The sequence below is a fragment of the Cariama cristata genome, unplaced genomic scaffold (genome assembly GCF_000690535.1).
Source record: "Cariama cristata isolate BGI_N322 unplaced genomic scaffold, ASM69053v1 scaffold4493, whole genome shotgun sequence".
Lineage (NCBI taxonomy): Eukaryota > Metazoa > Chordata > Aves > Cariamiformes > Cariamidae > Cariama > Cariama cristata.
The window spans coordinates 15,319-27,473 of record NW_009609976.1 but is presented as its reverse complement, the minus strand read 5'-3'; the positions used below and the strand labels follow the sequence as shown (position 1 = coordinate 27,473).

Below are 12,155 nucleotides of genomic sequence, written 5' to 3'. Positions count from 1 at the left end.
TTGTCCAGATGCTCCTTGAACTTTGACAGGCTTGGTGCTGTGTTCCAGTCATGACAAGGACAGGGAAGACGGGATATAGTTGAATTATGTTGTGCCATGACCATTTTCTTCCCTGTATGCCCATGTACCCCTCTCCCAAATACTTTGACGTATCTTTTGTCTACGTGAGGCAGCTAAAGCTGCCCTGGCTACGTTTCTTGATGTTGATGTTCAAAGCTGCTGATCACTGCAAACCACGCCAATTTCCACTGGAGTAGCAGCCAGATGAATTTACTACTGTTGTAAATAGCAGGCTTGGATTGTTTAGTCTCTGCTCTTTGTGCTGTTGGTAGATTAAAGATAGCGGTGTCTTGCAGAAGCAATGAGAACTGATGCAAGACTTGCTGTGTGTAATACAGACTTTCAGATTAGAGTAGCCTCTCTAATCTTCCTAGGTGTCCGTAATGTGGCTCATCCTTTGTTAGGTTACCTCACCATTGTGCAGGTCCTATGCTCTATCTGACCCTGCCCTTTTAAATATCTCTTTGGCACATAATACCTCCTTGGACAAGGAGTAGAGAGGGAGGATCACAGATGATGTTTGGGACCACTCTTTGTCCACTTTCCAAAGTATCAGTTATTTAATGATTTGTAGCTTGCTACAGGGTTTGTCCCAAGGTGTCTAGAAAATTCTTTGCCAATCGTCATGAGATCTATGCATGTGTCATTTGAATGTTTCCTCCTTAACATGCTGTTCAGATTTACTGGAAAAGGTAGGTATCACCTCTACTGACTGCTGGGTGAGCCCTCTCCTCATAGTACGGTGGGGCAGTGCCAGATCTCCTCTTGGATGATGCTGCCTCTGTCACAACAAGTAGACATTAGCTCTTTAGGTGTTACTACTGCAACTGTCCCAACTGAGGAAGAGGATGGTGGAGGAACAATGTTTGTTCTGTATCAGAGCCTGTCCTCCTGTCTTTGATAAACTCCGTGCGTTACAGAGAGGCTCCAAAAAAAGCCGTTTACCAAGGGGAAAGGGAGAGAGAACAAGTACCTGGAAACTCAGTTCCATAGAGAGGAATATGGGGGTACAACTCCAAATGCAGACATCTCTGATGTAGTTTTAGGAACTCACTGAGGAGCAGGCCAGAGCTGACAAGGTTCAGTTCGTCCGTACGTGCATTCTCTAAGTAAGTTCAGAGAAGCCTGCACATGCTCAGTTGCACAGCCACACATGACAAGATCTTGATGTAGAGCTTATTTAGACAACACCATCACTAATCTGGAAGAAGCCCCTCTTTTGTGCATTAGCCCTGGAGATGTACCTGTATCCTGGTCCTCTCTTTGCCTTTGCAACCACAAATGTATCTCTTTCTACTGGCTACTCCTGTATTCTTTGTTTCAGAACAGAGTGGTACACCAGAACCCCGGAGAGAGGAATTACCACATCTTTTATGCTCTGCTAGCTGGTGTGAGCGGGGAGCAGAAAGGTAATTTCATTTTCTGGGATGTGGCTCTGTCCTCTTTCCAATCCAGCACGTGAGCAGGTGTAAGTCAGTTGTAAGCAGGTGTAAGTCAGAGCATGGATATTTCAGGTACTCGATATAGAACTTTTTCTTGAAGGTCATATGGTGATTTCATGGGAAACAGAAAGGGGAATTGAGAGGAAGAGGCTGAGGGTGACAGAAATGCTACATGAGAAAAGACACTTCAGGCATTCTGAGCTGGAGGGAAAAGTCTGTGCAAAGTGAGATGTAATGAAACTGGCTTGAGGCAAAGGAAAGGTAAAGAGTCTTGATTGAGAAGCTGATGGGAGCTGTTCAGGGAGTTCAAAGGCTGGACTGACAGAAAAACTTTTACAATAAATCTTCAGTATAGGTAATAGGAGAGATAAGAATTAGAAAGACCAGCGATGTAGTGGCAGAACTAGAGTCAAAACAAGTCTGGTATCTGAAAAAGGGTTTATAGCTCTGTACATGGGGAAGGGAGAGCTGGGTCTGGAAGAGGGCACGCAGAGAAAGCGGCAGCCACAGGCTATGGAAGAATCCTCTTTGTGGTGCAGCACCTCCTTAACAACAGCTGTGTATACCTGCCCTGGGCACCGCTGAGCACTGGTGGTCTTGCTGAAGCGGTGAGATAGGCGGGCAGGAACGTGTTACGGTTGCACTCTGGTTTTGAGGGACTGGGGAATTTCTTTATGCCTTTGTTCTGTGTGTATTAGATAATCAGATGGAAAAATGGGGCCTGACACAGAGTGGAAGTGAGTGGGGCTTCAGTTCTAGGGAGTTCTTGGAGGAATGGCCACATAAGTCAATTCAGAGATCCATCTGAAGCAAAGGAAAATATTGGGGACCATAGTTATCAGCAAATACTTACAGAAAGCATACAAAACAGATTATTTTCTTCAGCAGATCTCTGCTATTCTTCCACATCTCCCTTTTTCAAGCTGGTGTCCCAGGCTGCTTCACTTCCCCCATTTGTAATGTGTTTCTGGCTCTTGATCATCCTTGCCTCCTTTCTCCATAGATCTTTTAGTTCTCCTCTATCCTTATCGAAATGGGGTTTCAAACCTGCAGATAGTGTTTAAGATTTGGTTGTGCTACAGATATGTACAGAGACCTAATTCTGGTTTTATGTTTAGTTCTGTGTTTCTTCTAAAACTGAAGGAACTGAACTTTGTTCAGTTTTTGAATGCTGCTCAGCACTGAGATCATGTCTTCAGAAATCTTACTGTGACTTTCAGAACTCCGTCTTAAGTGGTGATACCTAATTTAGAGGTCATTATTGTATGTGTATAGTTAAGACTATATTCTGTACACTTTATGAGATTGAATTTCATCTGTTATTTTATTTTTTTCTGAGTCAATTCAGTATTGAAATATTCTTCTGCAACTCTGCAGCTTGGGATTTGACTGTTCTAAATCATTTTGCATACCATCTGCAAGCTTTGTTACTGCACACGCTCTTCTTCCCCTTCCCCAGTGCATTCTCTCTCTAGGTGTGGCTTTTGAGGGATATGGAATCTGTTCAGATGAGCTCTCCCTATGGTAAACATACACTCTGTTTTGGGGGACCAAGGTTATGGAATGAAAAGGCTGATTGCTAAATACATTGTTGTCTTTCTTCTCCCTGCCTCTTTTTCCTCCGTTGCAGAGAACCTCTTCCTCTCTGAGCCAGAGACGTATCGCTACTTGAACCAGTCTGGTTGTGTGACTGATGAGAACCTCAATGATGTAGAAATGTTCAGTAAGGTCATGGTGAGTCTTATCCTAGCTTCACCTGAACTCCTGGGCAAATGTCATGGGCTAAATGTGCTGCAGGGTCTAGATCTTGCAGGCAGAATTTATTTGCCCTAAGCCAAAATTTGGTGTTCAATGAGTCTGAAACTCGGCTCTCCCTGTTCGTGGTAAAAACAAGGCTCAAAGAGTGTTTTTAGTGTGCAGAAATGGGTGAATTTGGGAAACAGTTGAGGATGAATAATAATTTGGAATGGTGGAGGCTTTGGGGAGTCTGAACCCCACCCCCCACCCCATAGTGGTTCCTGGGAGCCCTCTGGATGGCCTGATGCAGGAAGCCTCACACTGACCATTTGAAGAGGAGTAGTTTGTTCTGAAGGTAGGATTCTCCAGAAATGTTCTGGTAAAGTTGTATCACCTGTGCAAATGGCATGTTCTGAAATACCACACAGATTTCAGCAGACATCTGTAGCTTTACCAGAGGTTATGGGTTTAGCAGGATGAATATGCAGTTCATGTTTTGTTTGATAAGTGGTTATTGCCCTGAGGGCTTTAATAACATAGATGAAACCAGATAGGCAAAGTGAGAGGAGTCACTTAGGATTTCAGTGGCTCCTGATTAGTGTGGTTTAAGGGAAGGAAATGTCTCCTGTACTGCAGAGGTTTCAATGGCAACACGGCATTTATACTTCAGCTGAGGAGACACTTGGAGGAAAGCAGGGAAACAGAACCCTGGAGTGCCCCAGTACCAGGGAGAATTCATGAAAACTAGGTCCTACCTCTCAAAGTCAATTGATGCCCCAAGAACCCCGGCTCACATGCAGAGGGAACAGGCCATACTTCCTCATTATCTGGTAACCTGTTTCTAACCTGCTAGCAGTTAATGCTGAAAGCCTGGTTTTAAACCTTGCTGCATAAATCTACTATTCTAAGCTAGAGTAAATTATGGGGGTTACATGGATCAGAGTAAATTAAGTGTATTATATGGGTCCGTCCTTCTGGGAAGACAATAAGGCAGAATGTGGAAGTGGTCCAGTGACATCTGTAACCTGTACTGCCTGTGGTCAGGGAAGGATTTCCTTACACAGGCACAGACAAGCGTGTTCTTCCTGTGACAGACAGGCAATGGCAGCAGCAAAGTCCAACTTGAGGACAGGGCAAATGCCCACCTGCCTTAGATGGGGATAGGGTAAATGAAGGAGAGAATGGGAGACAGTGAAGATCACTGACAGATGTATAGCTGAGAGAGGGGCTGTGCCATCCCGTTTCGCTCTGATTCATGATGACCATAATTCTGAGTTTTACATTTTATACGGGCTGTGCACGAATGTCGTGGTTGCATTTTACTGTGGCTGTACATACAGCCAACATTAGCTGTGTGGTTTTGCACAGACTGCCATGAAGGTGGTGGACTTCAGCACCGAAGAAATCAGAGACATCTTCAAGCTTCTTTCTGGCACACTTCATTTGGGAAACGTTGAATTCATGACAGCTGGCGGGGCCCAGGTTACAACGAAAGCGGGTAAGTGGGACCCTGGTAACTTGGTGACTATGCAAAGCCCCATAAGGCCCCCAATAAAGCTCACTCCATTGTCCTTTCTCCCTCTGCTATGCTAGTCTGCTGTGCCTTTGCCAGCAGGTTCCCTGCAGTTTAACCCTGCAAAAGCATTGCCAGAGGATGCACGGCTTCAGACCACCAGTATGATATAGTTGGGCTGTGGCCCTGTGATCCATTTGTTCTCCTGGATACTCTCAGACTGGGTCCACAGTCTCACAGTTTCTCTTTTATGTTGAAAGAGCAGGAAGAAATAGGAACAGGGAGAAGTTTGAGATAGAAGTAGTCTGTTAGAGACTTTCCCATGTCTTCCTTTGAAGCATCTGCTGGTGTGCACTCTTACAGTTATCCAATCTGAGCTGCTCTGGTAAGGTGAATCCCTAAACAGACAGAAGCAATGAAGCACTTGTAATATATTTAAGTCTTAAGTTAATTGCCTTTCTTCTTGACATCCAAGTTTAGCAATCCCATGCTCAGACTGCACTTATTGTGCCTTTAGGAAAACATATCTTCTCATTCAATAAATATTTTGCTGGTGCTGAGCTTTATACAGTGCTTTGCTCTTCCTGTTGTCAGCAGAGAGGCTGACTTATAGAAGTGTCTGACTGTGGCCCGTAACGGTGCTAACCCTGCCTCAGACTGGATATGTGAACTTACAGCTTTGGGTATGCCAAAGAGAATTAAGTAAAGGGGAGTGTGTTTTGTGCTGGGGCTTAGTCACTTGCCTTGTAGGAGTCCCTGGGATTTCCTCACTGAGCTGCAGAATTTGGATTCCCCATGAGCGATGGGGATCCATGCAGGAGAAAAAAGTGTGTTCTCCTTTGTTACTAGTGCTGAACATTGCCAGTGACCTCCTGGGCCTAGACGCTTTTCAGCTTTCTGAAGTACTGACACAGAGGTCCATGATTCTGCGTGGGGAAGAGATCAGCTCCCCTCTCACTGTGGAGCAGGTGAGTGTCCTGGTGTGTACTACTGCTTCTGCCACTTCTGTGTTTCCAGACCTTCCCTCTCTCCCCAACCTCATCCATTCGAGTTTAGGGTTTACTGTTACACCTTCTAGGTGCTGACCTGTGTCCTGAAGTGTTTTGCCCTTATGTTCCGGTCCCAATTTTGATTCTGCTTTTTAGGCTTTACAGGGGAGTTTACTTACAAATGGCAATGCATAGTACTGGTTCTAAGTCACCTTCACTCACCAGGAATTGGTCATGCTTGTGTCAGGCAGAAGGTACATCAGATGCTTTGTGGGAATTGCATGTGTGCATGCTTTTACCTTTCAGAACTCCCAGGTTACGCTGCATTTACTGGAAGATAAAAACTTGCACACATTTACCATGAGACATCCGGCAGGTGGTGAGTTGTTACCCCACAGTAGCTTCTTTGTGTATCTGTAGGAGGGCCAAAGGACGACCAAATAAACAGATGTATTTCTCATCTTCTGAACCTGTACTGTGTGCTGGAGCCAGTCCTACTTATCTATTATGTTCCTCTGTGGTTCATTACAGTGTTGTGCCTACTAACTTTTAACTTACGGTGTTGCTGATCACTTGTGGGCACTTCTGATGTTTTAGGTCCATGCACAGATAACTCTAGAAAATATTCTGTCATTAATAAAATGCAAGACACTGGCAAACAAGGAGTAATGTTACTAGGATGGAAGAAGCATCATGTTATAGCAAAAAGAACATCTGTAATGGATATCTTATGCTGGCACAGACTGCAGAGGGTTATCAATCCAATCCCTACATTGGCAGATAAACCAGAGTTACTGATAGATAAACCAGGCTCTCTCTGACAGATGTCTGTCTAACTTTCCTTCAGATTTCCCATGGAAGGAATTTCACAGCCTCTTTAAGTATCGTGCTCTAGCTGCAGTGGAATCTGGAGCTGAAAAGATTTTCTTCATATTTAGATTACCTTTGACATCCCAGCTGTCCACCTTATAAGCTTCCGCTTCTGTGAAGTTTTTCACATGGTGTTCTTTTTACTAAGCTAAACAGTCCAGTTCCTTCAATGTTTCCTTGTAAGTAATTTTACAAATCTCTTCTTCTTCTGTCTCTGTTTTCCCACATCTTTCAAGAAGTGGAGTGCCCCTAACTAGACATTGTATTCAAGCTGAAGTCTCAGCAGTGCTCATTACAGCAGAGTAGTTGCCTCATTTCTTGCTGCGAACACACCTGCTAATATATCACAAACTAAGCTTTGCCTTTAAGAAATGGTATCTTTTTTTCATAGTCTGTGACCTTTCTTTGCAATGAAATTATATGAAATTATTTTTCAGCCTGTACTCTGTGGTAGATATCCTCAGTATCCAGTGCCACGGTGTCTCTTCTCAGTTGTCTGTCCTAAATAAGCCACATCTGTCTATATCAGTGCACAGGGACAGATAACAAATACTGCCAGAGACGCTCTGCGCAGTCGAGAGTGACAGCGTGCAGTTGTAGAGTTTACAAGAGTCCCCCTGAACAGAGCTTTCCCTGATAGTATAGCTATTCATGACATTTGGGCATGTGGGACCCCACAACCTAACTGCTTGCAGCCCAGTGAAGTACTAAGACTGCAAGAAAATTGTTATAGCAACTGAATGCTACTACTTACCTGTCTTCACTAGGCGAGCCTGTTGCACTGGGCCTGTAAAGACTGTTTGTGCTTAAGCCCCCATGTACTGTGCCCACCTATTCCCACTTCTTGTTGTGGGAATGCGCTGATAGAGCTGCCAGGGATTTCTCATTGTGTAAGGGGCTCCTTACCCATCTGAGCTTTGACATTTCAGTGGGCTGAATGGATGAACTGGCCTGAAGGCGGGCAAAGCTGGGAGGATGAAAGCAGCCTTTGAGAACCTCATTTGAGTCATATTGTGGGGAAAGCAGCTTTGCTTACAGCTGGATGGGGAGGTCCTGCTCCTGGAAAATGAGTCCAACTTACTGTGTAGCCAGAGACACTACAGAGGCATGGCCTTGAGGGCGTTCTCAGTCCCAACTAATAAGACAGACTGTCTGATGGAGAGAAGAAACACCCAGAAAAGGTGTGTGTGCCCATGCTTTGAAATGTTTTCTTCTGTGGAGAGGGAAGGTTGCTGTATGTCCTCAGCCTTGGGCTGCTGGAGAGGAGATACTACCCAGGAGAAAAACAGTGAAATTGGATGAAAAGGAGGATCTCGCAGGCTGGGCGTCGGGAGCTTGCTGAGAGAGGGGCTGGGAGGATTCAGAGGCAGTTGGCCTGTGCCATTAGCAAAGCAGGACAGGAGAGGTCACGTTATTCAGACTTGCAAAACTGAAGAGGATGAGAATGCGTTTACAAGATCTCTGTCATTGCTGGTCAGGCCTATTGAAGAAATTACCCTGGTGCCACAGGTGAAAGTAGGTAAACAACCTGTAATTGGCTTAGATACTGTGGTTTATTTCTGAAATGACAAGATTATAGCTTTTGCCCTACTTAACTATTTCACATATTTGCTCAGTCACCCCTCAGCATTACGTTCATTAGATGTCAATTTCCCAGTTGGGAGATTGCTGCTTGTCCAGGAGGGTCAGGCAGAAAGTTGTGTTGTTTCATGTTGTGTAGCTCCTTGCAGTTACCAGTCTCGGGAACTACGAGCCAAGGTCCTTGGGCATGCCTTGGCATTTGTCTCCACATATCTCTGATCTCCAGGATCTTTCCCCACTTCTAGCATCTTTCTTCCAGTCAAGATCTTTGCCATCTTCTTTCCTGGCCCCTTTTTCTACTCTGGGATCACATCTTCTTTTTGGAACCCTATTTTTGGCCTCTTCTTCTTTCCAGAAGCCTAAGTCCTGGTTTCCCAATCTAAATAGTGTACGTGCAAAAGGACAGCGTGCGATCAGCCTCTTAATTTGTGGTTCTGTCTCATTTCTCTTTATTAATTGGAGGATTTGGGGCATACCACTTTTGTTTAGTCCAAGTGTTATCAAAATTTACAACCAGCCCATTCCTGTTGCAGCTATCAAGTAGCAGGCTTTTACTTGAGATTTCAAAAGTTTGATTTTGGACATTCGTCCACACACTTACATACACCCAGTTATCTACTGCCTGTCAGGGATCACAATGTAAAAAAAATGTATAATCACAACGTGATCACAAAAATTTTTCCACCTATGACACTTGGTTATGATCACTGCATGGGATGTTGGGTCAGCTCTAGAAAGGTCTCCCAACCCATGTTCTCCTGGGGCATGTATCCTGGCTGTTGGCTGGCCTACCTGGCTTCCAGTAAAGTAATGCTGTTTGCAGGAAAGTTTTGGAGAGGGGGTTTTTGAGGGTAACTTGGTGACAGAATATTCTATTAAATCCTGCTCTACCAGTTTTTGAAAAACTGAGTGGACACCCATTTGACAGCTCTACTAGGAGTACTGAACCGAGATACCTTGCCTGTCACTGCAAATGTTGGCTCAGGTGATGCAAATAACCACTGTGGTCTTAGTCATGAGGTATTTTGCCACCTTCCCTATCCCAGCACTTGTTCCAAAAGATGTCAGTGATTTTGTTACTTCCTTCAGCCTCTCAAGTTCAGTTACGCGGTACATCTATGTGTGGCAGGGCTCTGCAAACTTGGATGTTGACTGTACATATAAATACTGCTCCATACACAACCAGTACAGAGGCTGAGACATCTGAAGAGGGGTGGAGGAACCTGAAGTCCCATAGAGATTCATGATGCCCCTTACGCCTTTTTTCCTCCTTGTGACTCATTTTTTTCTCTATTTACAGGCAGCTGACTCCAGGGACTCCCTCTCTATGGCGCTCTATTCCCAGTGTTTTTCATGGCTCATTAGCAAGATTAATACGAAGATCAAAGGCAAGGAAAACTTTAAGTCTGTGGGCATCCTGGATATCTTTGGCTTCGAGAACTTTCAGGTCAGGATTTTGTCTTTTGCAGGGTGGGTTGGTTTTGGAGATGTCAGTGCATATAGGAAGGAATTTTGGCTGGTTTGTATCCTGTTTAGTTTAGCATAGAGCATACTGGGATTTCTCCACTGCCTTTTCCTCTTAGAAGCAGCAAGATATATTTAGCTGCCCATTTCTGCCACCTGTATTCACGTAAGCTGATGTTCAAGGTCTGGTTTGTGACACAGAGCCTCAGCTGATGTGTTGTGATAGGTAATACTGAGTTTTTTACTTTTATGCGAAGTAAATGTCCAGCCCCTAAGTGCATACTGTTTGTTTACATCTGTGTCGCCTTGTGTTGAGAATCCTGTGTGTTATGCTTCTGACTGCAACTGATGAGGGATGTATGTTGAACAGCCATATAGTGACTGCTCAGATATTTCACAGAAGAGAAAACCCAGTGACTTATATCTCCTCTTCTTAAGAAGAGAAATGTGATTGTCTTTAGCATGCTTTGCTACCATTTAGGCCTACTGAATTAACCTTGAATGAGCTACAAAAGCTGTTCTCCTAGTGGACCTCCCCGTACTGTCCTCCTCATGTCCATCTGACACCCCTTGCCTCTATGCTCTCTGACTTTATTCCATGTCTGGCACCTTCCCCATTGCTGTTATAGATTCTTTTAGAGCCCAGGGACAAGAATATTAAGTTTTATAATCTTTTCTTCTTCTTACAGGTGAATCGTTTTGAGCAGTTTAACATCAACTATGCAAATGAGAAACTCCAGGAGTATTTCAACAAACACATCTTCTCCTTGGAGCAGCTGGAGTATAACAGGTGACAAATGGAGGGTGCGGGGCCCCTGTTGCTTTCATGGATGGTAGAATAGAGGACATAATTCCTCTTGTGTGCTGTCCAGTCCCTACCGCTAAGGCAGGAGGGGCAGCTGGGCCTTAGTGCAACCCTGACTGTGGATGTGTCTTGTAAGCACTGGCCCGTGTGCTGTGCCAGCATAGGACACTTGTCTCCAAGCCAAAGCTTTCTCCCTTGTAGTATTTTGAAAGTCCAGGTTCCCTTCTGTCTCTCAGCTGAATGGAAAGATCTTGGGCTTTAACCCATTAGAAGACATGGTCACCGGCCTTATTACTAACTTCAGTAATGATTTACTTAAGGTAGTGGTGGTGTTATGCAGGTGAAAATCTTGGTGTGCAAAAAGTAAAGTTCATAAAGATAAGTGGCTAGATATCTGACAGCTCTTTCTGTCCTAGAGATTCCTATGCTGTGAAAAAGCCTATTTTCCTCAGCAAGGAGGTTTAAACCAGGCTGTTTACTGAGCTTAAAGAGCATGGGGCCTTCTGCAGAGCTGTTTCTCTTCTGTGGGCTTCATATTGAATTGTATTTTGTGAAGTACCTGGGATGTTCTAGAGTATTTCTGCTTCTAGAGAAGGCTGCTAGACAAATACTTCAGTTCTTGCTCTGAAACAGAAGCCTTTATGTTTGTGAATGAAGCAATTGAATAGGATCAGTGAGGGCAAATGAGAGCAGCCTTGTAAAGAGAGACAGTTGAATAGGCAATTCATGAAATTCTAAAGATTACAAAACTGCAAGGCTATTTATGCACTCACTTCTCAGGCCAATTCCACCATTGCAGGAAGCTTGTTTTAAGACTGGTATCATCGTGACAAAAGATTTTTTCCTGATGATTACATAGGAGTTTAAGTTCTGTGGCTGAACTTTGGAAAGAACAAAAGAATTTTATTACTGACTACTCATCAAGTTATTCTAGGGTGATGTGCTTAAAGCTCATCTTTCACAGTATCAGGTCTGCTTCCTCAGGTTTTGTAAGTAGCTTCATGTATTTCATCATTTGATTAGACTAGGGGTCTGTGACACTAAAGACCCACCTCAGCTCCCATTCTGAAAGATGCAGGGCCACCCTGTAGGTCCCCTACATGTCAGGCCAAAGCTTATCTGTGTCATCCTCTTCAAAATTCTCCCTGAAAAGTTACTCCTGTCTCTTCTCCTGGTGGACCTATGAATTGTGGTTCAGTCTTCTGGCAGATGTGCTTCGGGCCTGCTTTCCAAATTGGTGGGTCAGCAGTTGACTCTTGAAGCTGTATAGCAAACTGTCTATCATCACTACCACTTGGGCTGATGCACATCACTCCTGAAAGAGCAACTGAGAGCAACTACAATTTCTTAGTGCTTGGTGTGAAATTTGCTCAATAACTACAAGATGAGCTCATTCTAAATCACTGGGATGGATAAGAAAGGCTGTTTGCTACTTCCATCTCCTTGTGTTAGCAGTGCATTGTGTGTCCTATTCTTTTTCCTCAGCCACGGCAAAGCCTAATTCCTGCAAATTGTCTTGAGTCCTGGGACAGCTGCCATGCTCAGCTTCTTCTGTTCTGCACCTCAGGGCACTGGATCTTGCCTTTCACATCTTTGTTCTGTTTGTTCTTGACTATCAGGGAAGGGATAAACTGGGAAGCCATTGACTGGATGGATAATGCAGAGTGCCTGGACCTTATCGAGAAGGTGAGCCG

The 12,155-nt window shown here is 44.3% G+C and overlaps 1 protein-coding gene across 1 annotated transcript in view; it reads left to right on the top strand.

Annotated features, from left to right (window-relative positions):
* Window positions 1-12,155, top strand: part of LOC104159716 (unconventional myosin-X-like) — a gene marked incomplete at both ends in the record, with an annotated part of 37,652 nt that overhangs the window by 15,766 nt on the left and 9,731 nt on the right. The window contains 8 exons of the mRNA XM_009697701.1: window positions 739-752; window positions 1,385-1,469; window positions 3,133-3,236; window positions 4,608-4,737; window positions 5,602-5,720; window positions 9,493-9,639; window positions 10,346-10,446; window positions 12,081-12,147. Of these exons, the coding sequence (XP_009696003.1) occupies window positions 739-752; window positions 1,385-1,469; window positions 3,133-3,236; window positions 4,608-4,737; window positions 5,602-5,720; window positions 9,493-9,639; window positions 10,346-10,446; window positions 12,081-12,147 (767 nt within the window). The remainder of the gene's footprint in view (window positions 1-738; window positions 753-1,384; window positions 1,470-3,132; window positions 3,237-4,607; window positions 4,738-5,601; window positions 5,721-9,492; window positions 9,640-10,345; window positions 10,447-12,080; window positions 12,148-12,155) is intronic.